Source organism: Strix aluco, chromosome 21 (genome assembly GCF_031877795.1).
Source record: "Strix aluco isolate bStrAlu1 chromosome 21, bStrAlu1.hap1, whole genome shotgun sequence".
Lineage (NCBI taxonomy): Eukaryota > Metazoa > Chordata > Aves > Strigiformes > Strigidae > Strix > Strix aluco.
Window position 1 is genome coordinate 1,066,851 of NC_133951.1, and position 22,734 is coordinate 1,089,584.

At 52.1% G+C, this 22,734-nt stretch overlaps 1 protein-coding gene across 3 annotated transcripts in view; it reads right to left on the reverse strand.

Moving 5' to 3' along the window:
* The window catches only part of SEPTIN9 (septin 9), a 144,815-nt gene that overhangs the window by 81,790 nt on the left and 40,291 nt on the right, over positions 1-22,734 (reverse strand). The window contains exon 1 of one of the 3 annotated variants that reach the window (XM_074846939.1): positions 22,428-22,734. The exons of the other annotated variants lie outside the window; for them this stretch is intronic. Coding sequence (XP_074703040.1) covers positions 22,428-22,521 — 94 coding nt within the window. The 5' untranslated portion in view covers positions 22,522-22,734. The remainder of the gene's footprint in view (positions 1-22,427) is intronic. 3 annotated transcript variants of the gene reach the window in all.

The window sequence follows — 22,734 nt, forward strand, 5'->3', positions numbered from 1 at the left end:
GCAAGTAAGAAGATCAGGGCTGGCTGCGGTGGTGAGCAGTGCCAAATCCAGCCCCCAGCTCCTCGGGAAGTGCCAGTGTTACCGGCTGAGGACGGGGGGGACTCTGGAAGGAAAACCAGAGATGCAGTTCCCATCACCTCTGCCCATGCTTTCATGTAGATGACGGTATGAATCCAGCCCTGCCCATTATGCAGGAATTGTCACAAAAAAAGACTCTTTCCCAAGACTTCATGCTCTTCCTGCTTCCAAAGGAGTAGGAAATACAGTGAGGATGGCCACACTTCAGTACTAGTCACACTTCCCTTCCTTTGCAAGGAAACTAAGATCATGGAAAAAGTTTAAAAAATTCAAAATAGGTTTGCTGAGTTGAGATTTCTGGATAATTAACTGATTTTCTTGATAAAGGAAATGTGGTCAGATCTCATCCCTTAGTGCCCCAGAGCTATGCAGCCCCTGTTACAAACATAAAGCCAGGGTACTGCACAGCAGGAGTCGGGTAACTTTGAAGGCTGGATAATAGAAATAGGATGAAATCTGAAAGAATGACAGAAGGTCAGTACCTGAAGGGCTTTTAATGAAGTCTTTGCTCATGAAAAGTGCATCAGAGCGAAGGACCTTGCTGCACCTGTGGATCTCAGCATGACTGCGAGTCACCAATGCCATGCAGTTAAAGTGAGTGCATTCCTAAAATGTGGTAAATAAGATATTTTCAGCAGCAAAGCAGAAATCACTAGTGCTTCGTCTTGAGTCATCCTGGCTACCCAACATCAGTAAAAGTGAGCAGAAACGAAGGTGGAGAGGGGATGGGACTGCTAGAAGCATCACACACAGATGTGCCACAGGGGAGAGCTGCTGCGGGCAAAGATCACTGTTGCCAAGGGAACAAAAAACACCCACAATCCAAATCCCAACATGGTTATGGTATAAACAGGTCAATAAGAGCTGGAAATAAGAAGATTTTAACAGCTAGTTAAATCAAGGGGGCAAAAAGCCAAACATGTTTCAAGGTGGAGCATGGCTGCTAGTAGGAAATACAATGTGACATGGGAAAGGAGACAGTCCCCAAGCCTACAGCTTCTCAGATATTCACTGCACAAACAGGGGAAACAGCAAACTTAATGTTCTGGGACAACCCGGGAGCTGAAAGGCCCCATGGAAGCTGGGCAGGTGGAGCAACAACCACAGACACAATGTTCCTGCAGCCTCTTCTCCCTCATCTCCAGCAGGGAGACAGCTGTGAAGAAGATCAAAGCTTAACTTCGTCAGGTTTAACTCCGTTAAGTCAGCGTGCAGAGTAGGTACCAGCTTGTTCTTGAACAGGACAAGGGAAGGCATCGCATGTGGTTACACCGAGCAGGGCAAGCGGAGGACTGACATCCACCCTCTCACCCTGCTAATCTGAAAACAGAGCCGAGTCTTTCCTGCACCCCACATGGGCAAATTCTTGATGGTCCATGGGGACCGATGAAGTCGCCCTGGGTTTCTGCCAGTGCTAAGGTGGGATTCAAACCAGGCACCCGGTCCTGCTGCCTGGCAGCAGGAAGGATGCTGCAGGTTAGCACCCCCCATGCTCGGATCCAGCAGCGCATGGTTGGGCTGGGAGGGCACAGCTCTGCCCTCCACAAACACCCTCCTATGCACTCCGAGCCTCGCCAACTCCAACAGTCTGCCCATTTACCTGGTGATCTGTATGCACAGGACGAGCTCACTGCAGGCCCCACCAACCTCATGTTGGTGCCAGGGCCCAGCTTGAAGCATTTCACGCCGAGCCGGCGATTCCGGCTATTGTAAGCGCTGAGAGAGTGGAAAGGGAAACACTGTCCCGAGCTCGGACCAGACACGTTGCCTCAGCCCCAGCCCGGTGCACATCCAGCCGCCCCGGTGCTCCCAGGAGGGCAGGGGGGCTGGGGGGGTCGCCACCGCACCGGCGGAGCGGGCTGACAGCCCCCGTGCCTGGGAAGGGAAGGGAAGCACAACTCCCTGGTGTTGATTAAACGGCAGGGGATGCTTGCAGGGGAAGGAAATGGAAAGAGGATCAGGAACTGCATCTGCCTGAACCTCACGCAGTTAAAACAAACTCAGTCTCACGCCCTTGTTCTTCTCATTTAGTTTCAGGTCAGACTTTCCTAAGAAACTGGGAGGTGCGGTTTAGGATCCAAGCAGAAAACCAACTTAATTATTTTAATTATAATATTAATTATTAATTCCTGTATTTTAATATTAAGACCAAACATGCAAAAAAACCAGCATTACGTGATGGCACATATGTTTTAATGGAAACAAGAGGTTTCAGAAACCTTGCTCATCCTCTAATGAGTTTAACACACACATGGCACAGCACGTTTCCATTGCAAAGCCTTCCCGTGTGGCTGAGGGTGCATGTGACTCCAGAAGAAACAGCAGTGCCTGGACCTCGAGGTAGGAAAAACCTCCCCTCCATTTTCACCATGTGCATGCTTATGGTAGTTGCAGGGAGAAAAAAGGGAGGCAAGGGTCAGTCAGAACGTTGAACCCCTCGGAAAGAGGCCATTTCCATTACTGCAAACTGCCCAGAAGTCCCTAATTAGGGAGAATTTGCAGGAATAAACAAACTGGCAGTGCTAAGCGCATGCACTCTGCTTCCAGATGTGCATGTCTCATTTTCACGTGGTGTCCAAGGCAGGGCTGGAAACTCCATCCCTGCACAAGGGGAGGAGGCAGGCCCAGCGTGGGCTCCCCACGCCGAGTCCAGCCCCACGGGGGCAAATCCCTCTCTGTCCTGCCTCCCCACGCACATCCCAGCTGCCTTGGGCACTGTCCTTCATCCCTCTCCCATCACACAGGGCCACTGGACCCCCACGGGACCCTCCTGTCCCCAGTGCAGAGCGGGTGTGAGCCGGGAAAGCGGCTCTTACAGCCTCTGCTGCACTCTCAGCTGTCTGCTCACGACCTTTTCAACCCAAAACTTTCCAGTCATAAATATACCAGCTCATGGCAGGAAACTTGCTTTTCTTATACTTCTCCCCTGCTTTGCAGAGAGCCATTTCCAGCAGCTCGCATTCCCTGCGCCAGCCCCCAGTTGTTTCTCCCTGCTCCTCTGAGATATTTCAGGCATGTAACAAAATCTGCTGCAGCAAAGACCCTAAAACTCCCTGTAAAGGCTCAGGAAGCACCCTGAGCTGCAGGTCAGGCCTCGGGAGCAGCCATACCTCCTGATCTCCCTGTTTATCATCAAAGTTTTTATTATTATTATTCCTTTTTGACATTAACCAGTTTAATAGGAACAATTCCCAGATGGAGCCGCAGCCCCACACCCACTCAGCTTCCTCCGGTCAGCATGGACACAGCGCGGGAGTTCACCGCACGGCGGGAGGACACAAGGGCAGGAGGAAAGGAAGGAGAGGAAGAATGAACACAATTTTCCTTTCCTTTTAAAGGCTTTGGCAAATGCCAGTGAAATCACCAGCGGGGGATGCTGAGGTGCGGCGGTCAGCATCTGCACAGCATCACTGGCAGCTTCCTCTTTGCTCCAGCTCCACCACGCAGGGATGGGAAGGGTGCACAAGTGGACAAGCAACGCTGCCAAAACCCATGGGCTGTGCACTCCTGTCTCCTTGCGGATGGGAATTTGGGTGCTCTGCAATGGTCTGGCCAGGAGAACCATGCCCTCAGCTCCACTGCCGGTACCGCTGCTGCCAGTGAGAGCTTGGCAGGTCCAATGCAGGCACATACGTAAAATTAGGCAAGATCGGTGCTGTTAAACTCCTGGGCTCGGGGAGTGCAAATGGGAAAGACATGGGCCAGCCTGGACCCAAGGAGGGACCAGCTGCCTTCAGTGAAGACAGGGTCTGACTTGGCTTTTACATCTCATTAAACTGTCCTCTCGAAAAGTTTATGACAACTCTTTCAGGCTTACACAAAAGACACAACCAAGGTAATCCCCCACTAACCAGATCCCAGTATCATCAGGCAGGCTCCAGGGTCCCAGCTGGCCGAGCTGTGCTGGGCAGCACTAAAGCAGCAACCCCGAGCTGTGTGTTCAAGGGATCTACCCCAAATACAGGAGGCAGCCCAGGCACTCAGGCTCCAGTCTCCTCTCTTGCTGGAAAAACAGGGCAGGGCAAAGGGGACCACAAAGCCCCCTCTAAGCAGATGCCCCCATCAGCACACCGCATCTCTCAGATGTCCAGTGCTGCTAACACAGACTCAGCCTCTTCTACAGGTGCAGAAGTTCCATTTAAAAATCTGGATTTAAATAAACCCCCTGATTCAGCATGCAAGTTATTAAGGGAATTTCCTTCAAGTTCCTCTCTCTTGCACACACTTAGCCACTTCTGCCTGCCCCAGCTCTCGCCTGTGTCCAGCCCCGTGACTGTGGGCTCCCCGCTGCAGGGCACTTGTTTCTGCAGAGATTAAATCATTACTGCAGGAGGGACCTCATGCTGTCACCACCACGCTCAGGCTCACCCTGTCTGCTAGAAGAGACTGTCAACACCAAGCCTCATCCAGAGCAGGATAACACTCGGGCTTCCCCCCATCCACGCCTGCCCCAGCGCTGCTTTCCAAGAGCCATCTCTCAGCATGAGCCACAGCCAGCACACACGACTGGGGGATGTTGGGGATTTCAGCCTCCAGAAACAAAAGAGGATTAAAAAGAAAAAAAAAAAAAATCAGTTGGGAGATGTTCTGCAAGTAGGCCAAAAGCAGGGGCCATCCAGCATTTGCCCTAAATGGGAAAGGGGCCCGCGAGCGTGGTGGGGGCAGAGCATGAGCCACGGAGAGAGACGGCACCAAGCCAGGCAGGAGAGGAGGAGATTTCCAGCGAGCAGTACGAGGGGGAGAGAAACTCCATGCTGGCAATCCTCCCAACAAACAGGACAGTAAAACCTTGGAGACGGGCTGAGTTTGGGGGTCCCAGAATAGGGTGAAACTCAGACACTTCAGCAGCATCTGCGTTGCCATCAGCTGTGGGACGCAGCCCTTCCCCGGGCAGTTGTACAAAGCATTGCGCTGCAGGCTGTTGGGCAATTAGCTCTGCTGCTTTGATTTCTAAATGAGGTCTGCAGAGTCCCCGTGTCCTGAATGAGCAGAGCTGGCTCTGCTCCCTCTCAGGGACAGGCAGGACTGGGTTATCTCCACTCACGCGCAGCCTGTGCTCTGTTTGCGCCCATCACCCCTGCAGTGAAGCCCAGCAAGGAAAAGGGGAACAGGGCAAATTCCCCTTCTGACAAGACATGGCCTCTGCCATTGCACCAAGCCATGCCGCAATGAGAACTTCATATGGTGCTCACTTGCCATTATAGTTTCTGCCATCTCCAGACTCCAGGCAGGCTGTCTCTCTCACCACCCCACCTTGCACGCTCTCTAGTGAGCTCAGCCTCGCCATGCTGACTTTTTGCTAATACTGCATCTTAATTCCCAGTGTTAGTGCCTATAACCACCACCCCAGGTCAGGGAGTGCTGGACTAGATGTTCCATCAACAGAATTAAACTGTCCTTGTTTAGAAGAAGTTAAAATAAGGTAGAAACAAAATCTGAAATGTTTTTCCTTATAAAGGAATGACAGGAGGAAAGCGTTGCGTGCATTAAGAATCAGCCTTTCTTGTTCAGCAGGGACTGGCAGTGTCTATATGCTCAAGCTATATTGTTATTCCCAGACAAGTAATCACAAGGCAGACCAACACAGCCGTGTTTATGTTAACACAAGGGAATAAACTGCCAGACCTGAGCTCTGTCTTTACATACTTTCCTTCTGTCCGCCACCTCTGGAAAAATCCCCCTGCACCACAACACCCCCAGTCTGGTTGGTTTAATGACCAGATGACATTCCCGAGAGCCAAATAAAACTGCCCTGCTGCCTCGACCCAGTGCCTGGGTTCCTGGGGAGCACCGCTCTGCACAGACAGGCACCTTGATGTATCAGCAACACCCTCCTACAAGAAGGACCCTTAATCACTCTGCAGACGCACACCACTGCCACCAGCTCTGGCCCTCCAGCCGCAGGTCTGCACATCCCCTGCCAGGGGCATCTCATCCGCAGCTCCAGCTCCACTTCTGTAGATGGTTTCCAAACAATTCTTCTCCTGTAACTTGCCTGTAACTTGGGAGAGCGTTGCCTGCCAGCTGGAGGACGGACAGCTAGTTCATACGCTGCAGAGAAGCGTTAACGGCCCAGAGCAGCTCTGGGTGCTTGCTCATGGCCAAGGGTGGTGACCCGATGCAGAAGCAGGGCTGGGCTGTCCCTGTCCTCACCGTCCCCTGCACAGCCCTGGCACTCAGGGAGGTTTGCAGATGTGATGGTAGAAGCATGCTCTTGCGTGAATCTGGTGAGCCAGGCACCGTGGAAGCAGCTAGAGGCTGATTTGCACATACGCAGTCAATTACTTGGAGAAAGAGGTGCCCACTTGGTCGCTTGCCAGTCTGCGGACAGATTTAAGACACACGGGAATTGAACCTCCGGTCCAGATATTACTGTGGCCAAACAGGCCACCTCCTTTACTGGCCTCTGGGAGAGCCCCTGGCAGCACAATAAAAGGAGTATTTAGTAAAGCTACAGACTCGCTTGAAAAAACTGGAGGACGATGAGCCATTTTGCAGCCAAGCTTCATATAAACACATTGATAATGATGTTAGCATCAGAGCTGGAGATGAATACGGCTGCACGGCAACAGCAAGCCTCTCTGTCTGCCTCAAGAAAGCCCCTTTCTTGCAATGCACATGTTTAATCCATGATCTGTGTCTGCTGCCAGCCACATTCATACCAAAATCTGCTCACCTCATCTATCTTCCATATATCCACAGATTTAGGTGAGGCAGGAGTGCAGGCAGAATTGCAGGGCTCGCTCACAAATTCCACTCTGTTCTGTGCTGTCCTGCTCTTCGGTGAAACCTCCATCCTGTCTTCACTAAACACCTTCATCAGAGTTTAATACGCAGATGGAGGCCAGCAGTGTTGTGCAGCTACAGCACCCTCACACCAGATTTGGCTAAAAGCTGCAGTGTTTCGCAGCTTTGACAAGGCTGATCTGAAACAAACTCTTGGACACAAGGCCCCATTTTCTCACTCTATTCAGGGGACACACCTGCACCGCGCTGTCTCTCAGGACAGAGAGGCTGAGGGACATCCTAGCACCGAAAGCCAATGTCACCTCTTGCTCACAGACACCCTCCTGCACCACGTCCCCTCTGCACCTTTCAGAGAGGGGCTGTCCCAGCTCTGCTCTGTGGACAAGGAACAGCCTCACCCACCATACCAAGATGCTCATTAGCTGAGATATGAACACACCAGCGACAGCATCAGATCATCCTTGGTCTGCTGAGGATAACATTAGGTTTGGGACACTTGAACTCACTTTTAGTCACGTTGGTGAGTTCCAGAATAAAGCCTGCATGCTCACCTCCAACAGATCTGTCTTGATTTGGCTGTCACTTTGATTTGCATCGCTCAGCAGCTTTGCTGATTGCTTGAGAAAAGGCAGGTTTGTGTAGCTCCTGGTCTCTGAGCTCAGTCAGCCATGCGTTGACTAGTCACCCCACAACTGCACAAGAACATAGACACCAAACACTTGTCCTGGCAGAGGAGGAGACAACGGCAGCAGAAGTCAAACTCCTGTAAGGACACTTGTGAAGGCACTTCACTGAGTTCAAAGAAACAACCCTTCCTCCTCAGTTATTACTACCACCCTGCATCATTTAACACATGCTGACCAGTTACAACCTGCCATGATTGTCATGGTCCTTCCTGTGTAATAATAAGCATTTTATTAAAGCTATGGAGCAAGCACTTCACAGCATAATGAATATTCATGCTGTCTTCCGCAGCAATGAACTGGGATCCCAGCACAGTACAAGCTTTGCAAAGTCTTCCCTACCCGCTTGCAAGGCACAAAAGCGTGGGAGTTGAACAAGGATCAGTATTATCCACTAAACCACAGGATGAGCTTCGCAGGAGCTGGTAGGCTGGATTGCTTCCAGTCACTAAAGAAGGCAAATAGTCCAGCCCCGTTCCCTCATGCCAGATATGTTGAGCATCTGTGGACTTGAGAATGTAAAGACAACCCACCCCCATCCTGAGAATCAGGCAGTCTCCCTCTACACACCCCTAGTCTCCCTCTGTGTGTTACTCAGAGGCAGAGTGGTACTATCAAACAATTCTCTTTATTTTGCTGAATTAGGCATTAAAAAAGCATTTTGAACACAGTGCTTTCCATCTATGCCTAGCAAACTTCTAGCTGATAGAGAGAAGAGCTGGTAAAACTCAAGGAAGGCTGACAAAGGAATAAAGCAAAATAAACGCCTCATCTTATAACGAAACAGCCACAGCTTCTCCACACCGAGGCACAGTCCGGGTTTGCCCAGGAAGGTCTGACTGGAGTTTACATGACGCAGCAGAAGGATGGTTAGTGGGGGATGAACCAGGCATCTTCCAGGGAGAAACAGTCCAAGCCAGACAGTTCCAGATGTCCCACACTGTCTGGGGCTTCCTGAAAAGTTTCCCATCCCAAGGATGGGACCTCATTGCATCTCATTACCACTCCTGACTTTTACATGATGATAACTCTATCTTTCAGCCACATCCAAAGAGAGACTGGATGTCTGTCTGTCTTCTATCGCAAGGGCTCCCCAAGCCCACACCAGTCACCTGAGGATGAATTTCCAGTCCCAGCAGTTAGACCTGTTAGACATTTACAGGATGCACTCGGTCTGCATTTCCCTTGGGTGCTTCTCCTGAGGGAGCTGTGCAGCTCTCCTGGAGCTGCAGCACTGGAAGGTCCCATAAGAGCAGCCACAGCATCACCCACCAAGTGTCCCAGAGCTCAATTTTGAGGACAACAAATCTCCCAGCCTGAAATGAAAGAGCCCTACAATGTGTTATCTGTGCTTTTGCTTCCTTTCCCCTCTGACCTTCACACCCAGAGCTGGGAGCTCCTTGCAGCCAAGCCTGCTTGGACCAAGCACTTTCTCAGCTTGCAAGCCAAGAAAAACCCCCGTGGATTACAGCCTGTTGCTGCACTTGTTGTCAAAAAAGCACAGCATGTCAGAAATCACTAGAAGGGCAAGGGCCTGTGATTTATGACCCAGATTTATTGCTACTCTCCTTCCCCAGGGCCCCTGGAAATCTCAAAGTGTCCTGGGTTCAAGGCAAGCCCATGGAACACAGCTCCTCAAAGCCCGTGTCTTGCTTCTCCACTTTCCCACTCCACCCAGCCCCCAGAAGCTCTCAGAGGTGTGGCATCCTCCTTTGCCTGCCAGCACGGAGATAAACCTCAACTCCTACGCCTTCCTAGAGAGAAAAACCTGATCGTGGTGAAGTGCATGTGCAGGTCCAGCTCCTGCAGCATCCTGAACCAATGGAAAGTCACATCTGCAAGAGGGGATTAGGAAGGCACAGGGAGGTCAGAGTCTTCAGGTGGAGCCACCAAGCAAGACAAAACTCCTGAGATGTCCTTTGTTGTGCAGGTACCCCAGCCCTGCTGGCTTGAGCCTCTTATGTCTGAATCAGCTCCCAACAACTTCAGCAGCGGCAGGCGCTGGGCTGACCCGAAGCCACAGCACACACCCTGCAGCGAGATCCCAAGGGCTTTGCTCTGCCCGAGGTGGCTCCCATCCCTCCTCAACATCATGGGGCTGCCGAAGCTTCTGGTGCAGCTCTGCATCTCGCAAGGGACTGTCAGCAATTTGCAGATCGCATGTCCTGGCCCCATCTATAAAACAGGGATGTTTATATAACCCCAGGAAAACGCCAAGCGCAGCAGGATTGCGAGGGAATACACTTTCAGCTGCTGGAGTTGGTGGAGCTCTGACAGTCCACGTCAGTCGAGAATCTGCCCTTAACTCTTAATACTAAAAGGGCAACTTCCTATTTAATGGAAAACAGCAAACTCCTTGCAGTGTAAGATGTTCCTGTTCACAACAGATACAGCTGATGAGCGAGGCATTAAATCCAAATGGCCACTTCCAGCGCTTCCTGAGAGAGAGCAGCTCCCCACAGAGCAAATTCTGCATCTCTGCTGGAAAACACCAGGTTTGTTGTTGTTTGGTTTTTTTAAAAGCAGTTTCTTTTCCAAGCCAGGAAAAGGACTGAAAACCACCCTGGCTTTATTATTTAAGTCCATGCAATACGAATGAGAAGGCTATGAAGAGGCTATTTTTGATGGGCTATTTTGATGATGGCTCTGACATCTGCTTTAAAAAATCTGATTTGTGAGCAGCAGTCTGCCTTTCTGAAGCAGCTTTACAGATACTGGCAGCCCTTGACACAAATTCACTTTCCTAAAGACAAGAAAAATACTTAAACCATCCAAAAGGCAATGAAGAGGCAAGTCAGGGACCTGGGAGCCAAGATCTAAAGCAATCAGAGGAAAACAGGTGACAGCCACCGGGAGCTGAGGATCTCGGCCAGGCAGAGGTACATGGGCTTCCGATGGAGGTGATGCCCAAGCCTCATGCACCATCTTAGTCATCCTCACACATATTACCACATTATACATCCCACAGACACTGCTGGCCTACATGGTTTAATGCAATTCCTATTTACTGTTTAAGCAGAGAAGGAAGCATGAGAGACAGTTCAATTAACTCAAGCAGCTTCTCCCAGATGGCCAGAGGCAATTAGGGAACAGTCCTGCTTCTGCCTGCCTTTCCCAGCCATGTGGGACGGTGCACAGGCTCCTGAAGGGACACAGGTATCGTAGCTGGGAGAAGCAGCAACATGAATTTCAACTCAAAACACAACGTGAACTTCTGCTAAAGTTCAGACAACTTCTGCCCCCTAAAGTTATCCTTGGTTTTACACCGCCCTGCCCTCCGGACTTTAAGCCAGCAGCAGTTAAATTTGACGGTCAGAGCTTACACTTCAGATGCATTTGTATGTCAACAGCTAGCACTTTTTATTTCATGGGAAAATCTGTCAGCAGAACGTCCTGAGCGCAACCAAGGTGCCTTTGAACAGTGCGTCCGACAGAACCGGATTTCCCATGATTTATGTTGTGCAAGGCTCGCTGCTGCCAGGGCACAGAGGGGCTCCCACCAGAAACAGGGCGCTGGCGGTCACCGAGAAAACACACGGCCTTGTACAAGAGGGAGTTTATCAAAGAAAAGGAGTAAGCTGTTCAGTTTTGGTGGCTACTTCAACCCTTTCAAGGCAGAAAACTAGGGGCCATGCTGTCTGCCCGTTGTTTAGATTCACAGAGGGACCTACATCACTCTGCGGGTAACCAGTAGCAAAACAAACCTCTTCTTGCTATGCACAGGGTCTGGCAGATGAGCAAAGCTTGGGCGAGCAGGCAAGCCTGAGCTTTATCAGAGGTGGAGCGGGGTCTGGATCTCTGCTGGCCTGAGGAAACGCCATACACAGTGAGAGGAGGGGGAGGAAGGCATCAAGCCAAGAAGGAAGAGCTCAGACTGAGTCCCCGCCCTTGCTGCTGCAAAGCCCTCCCAATACCCCTCCTCCTGCCTCTCTGGTCCTTTTCTCCAACATACTCCATCTTTTCTTCCCCCAGGTCTGCAGCACTCCCATCCATGCAGTTGCCTCACAGCCCTTCAGCCCCTACGACTAAGCCACCTCTGCATTGCCCGCTATTGTACATCCCCTTCCTCTGCCCCTCAGTCCCCTGTGCCACTGCCTGTCACCTTCTCGCCTTTGTACAGGGCAAGATGAAGTTTCCTCTCCAGCTGCAGACAAAGGGCCCACTCTCTCAGTAGCCTCGAGATGGCCAGGGGGCTGTGGAGCAGCAACAGAAGTGAGCAGAGGACACCAGAGGTGAGCCTTAACCAATGTGGGGATCAACTATGAGATAAAAGGCCAATTTTAGCACCCCAGCTTCTGTACAGCCCTGGGTGCACATGTGTATCTCTGTCAAGTGAGGACCAATGCCATGACATACGTCCCGCCGTGTCATTTTGGAGTAAGGCTGGGAGCAGGCATCCAAACCACGTACCTCAGCCCACGCCAAGGGCATTACTCGAGATCCAGAAACATTCCCCATGTTCTCACAGCACAAACAGCGAGTAGCCCGAGTACAGAGACCAGCACCACCAGTAACACCAGTCTGCTGGAAAAAACTGATGAGCAAAGGAGAGAACCCCAGAGCACAACCTGCACTTAAACAGGCCACTCCAGTGGGTGTCCCAAGCAGTGAAGAGGTATGAGAAGAGGAACCAGGAACTGCCCTTCTGGATGGAAACGCTGCCTACAGCCCTTAGCTCTTGCTGCACAGGGGAGCGGGGAGGGAAAGGTTTCCTGGTTCATGGCCAATACTGCTGTTCCTCTTATGGAGGATATGCCTTCCCCAGGGTGTGTTTCAACCGAGAGCACGAGACACACAATTTCCACAGTTCACTTTCCCTCTCCACCCACTGGGAATTTTTCATATTTTCTGGGAAAAAACCACCCCAAAACACAACCAACTGCTCACCAACCATGGCAGTTTCCAACAGGGCCCCCTTCACCAGAGAGCAGCTCTCAATACAGATGTCAACCAGCCCTTTTTTAGGCAGCTGAAGTTGGGTTTGATCAGTTCTCCACTTGAATGGAATGAAGAATGTGAGAGGAAAGAAATGGTTAATATTTTAGGTGCTGAAGACCACCCCTTCCTGTCTCAACGGTTCACCTGCTCTAAAGGTTGTCTGCTTTGCCTCTATCCTGATAAATCAGTGAACATTTATTTAAACACAAGCCCTCCTATTGAGCATTTCTGGAGTGGCAGTTCCAGCCTTGTCACTCCAAGTCCCATTGACCTCATGGAAACAAGAGAAGCCACAGGGGAGACGGAAAGCAATAAAGCAAAATCGCTAAATGCTTCAGGGTTGGGCAGGGGGAATCGGGGACAAACTGGGGGAAATGGCAGGCCCATACCAGAAGATCATCATCTCCAGGGGGAGGGGGCAATGTTCACCAACAGAAGACAGCAGGGAAGGACAAGTGGGTTTACATGTCCTTCCATCTCCCCAGGAATGGAGGAGAGTCAGATGGTTCTTGATGGAGAGTGGAGCAGAGAAGAGACACATAAGCCGGTGTTTGGTGGTGCTCTAGCTGTGAACATGGCACTGGCAGGTGATTTTGTACCGCTCAGCACCAGAGTCCCTCCCGACAAAGCTCTGCCTGCACTTTCCATGCCTGTGGTGACTGAGGGATAGATGTCACGGCCCAGGAATAAATCCCATATTATTCTTCTTTGGCCCATGCTCCCTGGCAGAAATGGAACCAGTGAGAACAATTTGTGTCTCCAGCCTGATGTTCAGTTACTCCCCAGCCCCACACCTCAGATTAGCAGCAGCCATCGCCTCCACCCCGTAGGGAGCCTCATCCCAGCCCTGCACTGGGGTGCCAGCATCTCAAAGGGGTCAAATTCCCAGCTTTATCATGACAAATCCCTCACAGCTGTCTAGCAGAGGATTCTGAATCGCCTCTGAAAAGCGGAAAGTATCTACCTCATTTTCCATATAGGAAGTTAGAGCACACGTGTTAAATGATTTACGCAAGGATACAAAGCAATTTAGTGGAAGAGCAGGAAAAGGACTCCAACAGTCCAGCTTCTAATTGCCACGAGATCATCCCCTCCCGGTGCAGCTTAAATCCCAACTCACTGATAAATAAAAGCTGTGCCAAGAAGTGCATCTGTTCAGGAGAGGGGCACCCAGATGCTTTTGGAAATGTAGTGAGAAATATCTATTTTCGCTGAATAAAATCCCTCCATATATGCATATAACAAAACTCACTATCCTCTGCTGCAATCCTCAGCAGTATTTGCCTTTTTACAGCCCAACAGAACTGCAGACCCGTGCGTGCTTCTGGAGGTGCGGGTCAGGCTGGTGGGTGCAGGGAGCTCCCGGGGGACCCCCAACCGCCGGGGCTGGGATCAGCGACGCGACCGCAATGGAAGTTTGGGGCAGGGGGAGGCCAGCAGCCCCGCAGCCCCCCCCAGCCCCGGCAGCTGGCTGGGAAGAGACAGCTACACCGACACCACCACCTAACGGCACTGGCAGCCCCCCTGGGCCGGGCTTTGGGGGGGAAAGAAGCAGCATCCAGCACGGTCGATGCCAGGGGTCAGCCCCCCTCCTCAACTCCGCAGCAGCCTTTGGCGTGCAGGAGCACAGTGCACGGCCCAGCATGGCCACTTCCCATGGCTGCGCATCCCAGCCCCCTCCTCAGGACTGGGGGTCCCACAGCTGCTGGCAGCAGGTCAGCCCCACGGGCACCCCATTCCCAGCCCTGAAGCAGGCCTGGGGATGGTGCTGAGTCACTGGGAGTGAAAGACTCAGAGATGTAAGACTGAAGCCTCTGGGGATGATGATATCCACCCTTAGCCCACTGGAAACCAGTGACCAAGGCTGCTGGGATACAGCTGCTGCTAACCTCACTTGAAATGCAGGACGACTCCCTCTGGGATCTTACAAGGTCAGTTCAGGGACCTCAGCCACCTGGCCCAGGAAGGTACATATTTCTTGGAGGCATTCAGGTGGTTAGTGAAGCCAGCTAAGATGCTTCTTACACAGGGATCCCCTCCACACATGGGCTAAAAAAGCAGCAAGGAGTTTACAGGGTATAGGTTTGCAAAGGTCAGTTAAAGCAGTTTTAAAAGCCTCTTCTCTCTCTCCTTTGCAGGTGGTGTAGTCAAGGAAACAGGTCTCTGGACGGGGAAGTGGGACATCTGATGCTGATCACTTGCACAGCCCCAGGCAATTCACTCTGTCTCTGTACAAGTCATCAGCACCTTGTCTTCATGTACACTCACAGCAGTCATTACCCAAAAACTCTGACCAGAGCTGGGGTCCCTACAGCACTGTCACAGCAACATCAGTAACAGAGCAGTCCACACAAAACACTCCTGGGTGGGAGGAAGCACCACCATGGTCTGGGACAAACCTCCCAAGCCAGGATTCCCACCAGGCCAGATACTAGCAGTACAATGCTCTGTGTGTCCAGCCCTGCTTAGATCAGAAGCTCTTGAAAGTTCTTTGCTTATAGACTGGGTAGAGCCAGGGACCAGCTGGTACATCAGCTCACGGACTGGTCAGCACTAGGTGCTTCTGTGGAAGGTGCAGAGATACAGACCCTCACACAGGACCAGGCTGTTCCCCTGATCTCAAATAGAGACCTGCCCAAGCCTCAAAGTCCAAGCAAACATCTCAGAGACAGCAAAATGGAGGGAGCCCATGACTTGCTGTAGCTCACGTTCTACCCAACGCGGCTGCTCTGACCAGTCTGATGGTAAAGCAGAAATGGGCCCTGGGATCAAAGCCTGGCTCCAAGTCCTGACCAAGGCTTCCCAACCTGTAATTTCACATCACTCGACTTCCCAGGAGCTGCCTTCCAGCTTCCTAGGTGTCCCTCAAAGCAAGCACCCCTGCCAAGCATTCAGGATTTTAACTCTTTTCATCTGTCTCCCTAAACCACCCAGATGGACTCAAAGCACACACTGCCCTTGACAAAGGCTCTGGCTTTGTGCTCAGCCACTGAGTCCCTCCATCCCGTGTACACTGGGCAGGGCTGGTGCTCCCTGTATGGCAAGGGATCAGGTGCTCAGAAAACGTCCAGCAGCCACCAAGCACGTGCCCTCAGCTCCAAAACCTGCAATGTCAACCTCCCTCCTCATCAGCAAAGTCTTTCCTACATCACCAAAGCCCCTGTTCCAGCACCATGACCAAGAACTTGAAGCACATAGCCCTGAAAAGAAAAAGCATCTGAAATTAATAAAAAAAACCCATGTTCTGCACTCATGGGGAAGGAAAGGAGAGAGCGTTACATGCAGGGAAGCAGCGCCAGCTGGCAGAGGGTGGGCTGCCAGGACAGGGGTGCCACAGGCACGTACAGATGCTGCCCCATGCTGGGAAGCCACAGAGGGAGAGCCCAGCATGGGGGGAGTCAGGGAGAGAGTAATTTCTGAATATATGGACCAATACCTTTATTAGCAGTCACATCAGAGGGTGCCCACATTTCTGTGCCTTGCCCCCACTTCTCCAAACCCAATGACATTCTGAAGAATCAACATTTCAGACAACAAAAGAACCAAAATACAGGTATTCCTCTGCTCCAGCGTGCCAGAGATCAAACTTGGTTGTCTTGATGATACAGTTTAATTTTCCAAATCTGCCAGCCAGGAGTGAAATGCAAACAAACCTTTATTTCCAGAGCCTCAAGCTACAACCTTCCTGCCAGTTCGTGGTTAAAACTGCAACCTGGAGATGTTGTAGAGCTAATGCAGGCTCCCCCACAGATCCTGCAACCAAGCAATCATGCTTATCAGTTTCCAAATTGGTTTCACCCAGAAACCAGAATGTGCTCCAAGAATGACTGCTTTAGTTTATAAGGTATCTGTTAATGATGTAATCACAAAATTAATACCTGTTTATGTAGCAACAACTTCACATGGACGTGGACCAGGCCAAGGAAAAAAATTAAAAATCGCCATTTTAATACAAGACAGACATTTTTTACAGTGAAAACAATCAATCACTGGAACAACCTCTCCAGGGACAGAGTAGAGTTCCCATTGCTGGAGGTTTTCAAGATGTAATTGGACGTGGTGCTAGACAATCTCATCTAGGCTCCCTTTCCCACGAAAGGCTGGCCCAAGTGATCTTCTGAAGTCCCTTCCAACCTGGGCTGTTCTATGATTCTATGAAAAAATGCACTTTCAGGTTTATTGCGTGATTATTGCTTGTAAAACTAATCCATTTTATTCACCTGTAAAATCATACCCATTCTCCCCAAGCCACAAAACAGAGCTGTTTATAAGTCTCTAACAACACTCTTGGCATCAGCATCCCATTGCTCTTTTGAACATTACACTGAAGGGCTATTTCACTTCAACTGCCACTCAAACAGCAGCTCCATCCAGCAGCAAGGGCTCACGGTCTGCCTGTGCCGGGGATGCGGTGCCCGGGTGCTAGCACAGGACAAATAAATAGAACAGCAGCAGCCTGAAGTGCTAGAGGAGAGGCAGAGACTGTGCTGTATCCCACTCAGAGATGACCACGGGGAAATTAATTTTCAGTGTTGGTGCTTAGGAAGGAAGCTGCCCTTGCAAACAGAGCTGTTGGGAAGCAGCAGTGGGCTGAAGAAACTCAGTGTAAAGGGGTCACTGTCCATGGACATTGGTTAAGCGTGTATGTGAGGGATGCTGTCTCCATCAGCTGCTCAGAGTAGCCATCAAGCGCTAGTAGTCGGGGTGGAACAGCTTCAGATCCCATGCACACATCTGTTTTAGAGCCTCACGACTCCCTTTGCTGCAGTGTCAGAACAGCTTCGAGTTTCCAACTGCACTTCTGAGCTCCCCCACGCAGGCAGGCACTGCTGCGATCCCTCCTTCACCTACGGAGAGCTTCAGCACAGAGACCCAAACACCAGATTCTTACCCAAAAAATCAAAGGTAATGGGGGCACAAATGCCTTTTCCCAAAGACTTACAGAAAATTTGGGGCAGAGCAAGAAATTTCACCTAAATGTTCTCAGGTATAAGACTGCTCCTAAAATGGGACTCACTGACCCTCCCTACTGCCCGCAGGATGCCAGGGGCCGGCTCAGAGCCCTGAGCCCAACCACAGCGCTCACGGCATGAGGCATCGCTGCTCTCTAACAAATTACTCTGTCCATTAGTTACAGCTGCAAGTACCGCATGGAGAAGCCAACAGGACATAGATATTGTGCTTCTGAGATCATTAAGGCAACAGAAGACATGTGTTGACCCAGACATACTTCCCTAACTACGTACTTGCTCCTACTCAGCATTATGGTATGCTGGACCTTGGAAGCGCCCTGACTTGCATGAGAAACGTCCTCCCTCACCCCAGCAGCATGGGAATCGCTCTGCTGGGAGGCTCCGAGTCATCCAGCAAAGCACAAGGCAGGAGGGCAGGCAGCAAAGGAGCTCCTGCCCCGGGGTTAGCCAAGTTCAACAGAGCGGTGTCGAGAAGAGTTACCTGTGCTGTCAGGTGAGAGACAAGTTGTGCCCCACAACGGGATTGTATTTAATGGAGATGAGTAGAAACTCCAGCAGATTTAAGAGCAAACATCAGGAAATGGATTATGCTTCATACCTTGACATGCCTCAGACAACTGCGGGAATGCATCCGCTGGCCAGGCAGGAGCAGGCAGCCAAGAGCAGGCTGGGAGCAGCACAGAGCACGCTGCAAACACAAACCTCTGCAGAGGCAGCTTCACAGCCTTGTGAAACCCAAACCCTTCCCTGAGAGAGGGCCTGCATGGACCTACTATTAAATGAGCCAAAACCCGCAGTCACAACAGGTTACTACAGAACAACTAGGATGAAGGTAAATGCTTGAACAAGAAACGCGGGTGAAAAAAGCTGCAGGTAGTTTTTACAGTGCATTGCACGCAAGCCCACTGCCTCAGGGGACAGGGCATGGCACGCTGCAGCAAGCCACAGGGGTCAGCACCAGGCAGGGACACGAGCCGTGGGACACTGACAGCAGAAGGGAGGGCTAAGGACTGACCAACAGCCACCAGCAAAGGCAGGACAGACAGGAAGGTCTCCCTGGGTGCCAGAGCTTGATGAATGCAGTGGGATCTAACAGGAGGTAGAACCATCCAGACTGTAAATGCATGATCCAGTGTCCCATGTGTGTGACATGCTGCAAGCCAGATGAAAAAGAAAAATGTCTGGTAAAAGAAGGTGTATAGCTGTGAGAAGACCACTAAAAAGAAATATGTCAGGCTTTTATCTGCCATTTCCTAGGAACAGCAGGGACACCAAGACACCCGAGACAGAAAAGACAGAGTGATCAGAAGCAACCCCAACCCCTCTGCCCTGCTACATGGATTTTAAAGATTAACTTCTATTAAAAAAATGAAGAAACAAGCACATTCCCTCCCAAAAACCCTTCACACCTCCAGCATTCACATACAGGGTTGCTACTTTCCTTTCCTGCTGCTCAGTCCAGGCACGTGGTGCTTCCCAGGTGGCTCTGAGGACCACTGAAGATGCTCTGTCTTGCTGCATTTAGTCTGAGCACTGATGCCTGCAGAACCTCTGCAAGCCGCACGCTGCAAACAGGACCTGTCTCCTTGCTGCTCGAAACATTTAGGTACGTAGTATGATGTATAAAACCATGTTAAACTCTGTACGAGTATGCACACACAAGCATATCCATAGTGGATATGTAACTGAAAGATTACGAATGATCACCAATGGGTTAATAAACAGCTCATCCTTCTTTCTGGAGCTCAGCATATTGCAGGCACCTACAGCACTCCCAGCTGCCTGCCTAACACATGCCACTCATTGCAGTCAGGTGTTACAATCACCTACTCATCATCATTTGTTAACTCTTAAAATGAGTTTTCACAGTGCAATTTCAGAAGTGACATGAATAATTTACCTGGGAGATCAGATCTCCTTTCCCATCACAGTTGCACCCATCCTGTCACCCCATCATCACAGGAATGAAAACCCCGTTGCTCAGGGTGCTGCAGGCCCTTCCTTTTCTTTTAAGAAGAGGTAAGAGGCCCCACCGCGGTAACAATTAAGGCTTTGTACAAGGATCTGGACTAGTCAAAAGAGCCATCTGCTAGGGAAAGACAGGAGAGCCATCTCCAGGCCGCTGCCACCAAAGCAATCTGGCAAGGCAGAGAGAAGGGGGCAGATGTGAGGAACACAGCAGCCCCAGACCACAGCTCCTAGGCGCCAAAACCATTGGAGAAGGATGCCTGGAAACAAATTAGTTTAGAGGTAAGCCTTTTCATGCAGTATTAGCTTGCAGAAATGTGTGAGAGATGGTTTAGCCAGATTAAAAGGGACTAGCAGGTTATATGAGATTGTGTTTCTTACACCAGCACCCACAGGCACCACCTGAAACCGGTACCTTGTTACGGAGACTGGGGAAGACCCTCACTGCCCCGGAGCTGGCATGCAGACCTACAGCATCACCTCGCACCTTCGATGCCTTCCCCTGAAGCATGAGGTGCCTGTCATCCTCAGAGACGGCATCCTGGATCTGGGACACCGCTCTGTGCAAAGCCTGAGCTCTGCCTGGGCAGAGGAGACCCCATGGGACATGCTGAGCTCCAGCAGCTCTGGGAAAACAGCCCTCAAAGAATAGGCCAGGCCTAATTCCCACCCACCCTGGGGTGCCCTCGCCCCATCCGGCAGCCCCACGCTCAGCTTAGGAGTCAGCTATTCCCACCCACAGCAGAGTATTAATGAAAAGCATGTTTAGGGCCAGAACAGTGACGGGGACGTGGCCCCCAGCACTGCACAGATCTTCTTTCATCTGAGTCATCTTTCGGTTAGTCACTAAAACCAGAGCCCTGTCTGTCCCGCTGCCCGTGTCGGGAGCGCTGCCTGCACGGCCGCAGCAGGAGAGCCCGGGGCAGGCTGAGCTCTGCCCCCAGCTCCTCTCCTACCCCAGCGCAGCAGTGCCGGAGCCTGCAGCCCCGCGAGACCCTCGGAGCACATCGGCCAGCGCAGCCGCAGCAGCAGGACCAGTGAGAGCCGAGCAGCTGGCCCTGAGAATCCACGCTGCGCCACGGACCTGGGAGCCAACAGCGTGACCTGGTCATATCGTCATTTTTGTGCCCAGAATCTTCTTGAGCACGGTTTTCCTCTGTCCCCACACAAGGATTTAGCGTTTCCTCCAGCACTGCCCCAGTGGAGCAGCTTTCCCTGCCTGCGCTGACCCCTCCAAGCAGGGACCCACGGAGAAGACCCGAGATCAGGTCTTTGGCCCATCTATTCCCCCATCCCATATTTCATGCTGGAGTCACATATCAGAAACACTACGGAGATGGCCCACACGGCTCTGGGGTCCCACACAGCACCCAACCCACTCGTGCTTGAGTGAGTGCAGAGCAGCCGTGGGTTCATCATCCCACACCAAGCCCCTGGGCACAACCACCTTAGGGGAAGGCACACACCACGCTTACTGCTGCCTGGCCCAGGCCACCGAGCACACCCACGTGCCCTGCCTGCTGCCTGCAGCTCAGCCCCAGCTGAACCACCCCCAGAAAAGCTGGTTCCAGCAGAGGTCAGTGAAACACGTACACACTCGGACATCAGCACTTTCCAAACGTGCTCCTGGGTTAGCAAGAGCTCTTCCACCTCTGCACAAAGACACTAGCCTGGGGTCTTCCTGTTCACGGGGTCCCCGGGTGCTGCACGCCTGGGGAGCGGGTGACAGCCAGCCCGGGCACAACGGCTCTGCTCCTCACAGCAGCTGAACACAATGCGCAGCTCAAGGCTGAGAGAAACCCACCTTGGATGCTTTTCTGGAACAAAGAGCCATGGATCACGATCACATCACTAGGGAGTCCTCTTTCTCACCAGCGACCCGTTGCAGAGCCCCCCACCACCTCTGTGTGGAGGGAAGGGGCCCAGCGCTGCACTGAGGATGTAACAGGAGATGTGAAAGGCCAAACCACAGTGGGACCAAACCATCCCTGCCTAGCAGAGGCCTGCACACAGCAGCAGAGGCTATCCAGCCCACAGCCCCGGGCCGCTGAAACACCCACCAGGCTCTGAGTTATGAGCAGCTCTCAGGAATGCTTTGAAGTGGCTCAAACCAGAGGAGAAAGCACAAGCAAGAGAGATGGAGAGGGACAAGACGGTGCCATCCGCACTCTCCACAGGCAGTGGGGAACGGAGGGTGCTCCTGCAGGTAAGTCCTCATCCAGGGGCACTGGGTGCTCTCGGCACGTCCCCGGACGGGGCCCAGTGGCTCTGGTATGGGCCAGCCATGGGAGCAGCTTTCTCTGGCCACAGTTTCGCTCCACCCTGGCTTGAGCGTTTCCTCTCATCCCTGTGGTTTCCCTCCCAGCACCGATGCCCAGCAGCCGGCTGGGAACGCCCAGGAGAAAAGGCCTCCCTGGGCCTCGTGCCTCCCTGGGGCTGCCATGCTGGAGGAGGGTGAGCTGCACCGTGCCATGGGGGGCAGGAGGAGGGAGACCCACCACTGGGCTGCAGCACACTGGCTCTGCCAACTTTGGCACAGACACCCTCCCTCGCTTTCCCCTCTTTGATCCTGGCCATCCTGCTCACGCATGCAGGGAGTGAGCCTCATAGGTGACACCAAGCTGCCTGTCCCTTCTCCCTGCTGCTAGAAGCAAATGGTCACAGTCGTGGCCATCCCACAGCAGCTCGCTGCAACACTGCTCCCCAACAGCTCAACGTACCCAGGAGCAGTTTTGGAACCACTCAGACATGCACCATTAGGCGGGATTTGCAGGGAAGCTGGGGAATTAAATGGAGTTATTCATTTCTCCGCTCACCCCCCTCCATCCCCCCCACGCATGGCCAGCAAGGTGTAGCACACACCGGGTCACCGGCCACCAACTCCGGCACTGCGCAGGCAACAGCCACGGACACACAGGCAGACCCTACCCGGCCAGGCAGGCAGGATGGGAGGGCAAAAGCCGGGGGAAGATACTTTGGCAAGCACAGAAAGCTGAACCACAACACACACACACGCACACACACAAACTCAGGAGCCAACCTTCAGAGCAGAAACGCGTCTCCATGCCAAGAGCTCGGCTATTTTCCTCCCTCTTCCCGGCTCGCAGCTCTGAGCTAACAGGCTCAGCATTCATCCCCCCGCGCCGTGCGGCACATGGGAGCAGAGGGGGGGGAGAGAGAGACTCAAATGAAATCCAGACCTAGAAAGCAGTTTCTTTTTTCCCCCTTCACTTCCCCCCTCACCCCCCACCCCCCCCTACGGCTTCTGCTGGAACCACCTTCTGTCTGGAGGGCTCAGGAGGATGGGAAAAAAAAAAAAAAAAAAAAAAAGAAATGCAGAAAGGAAG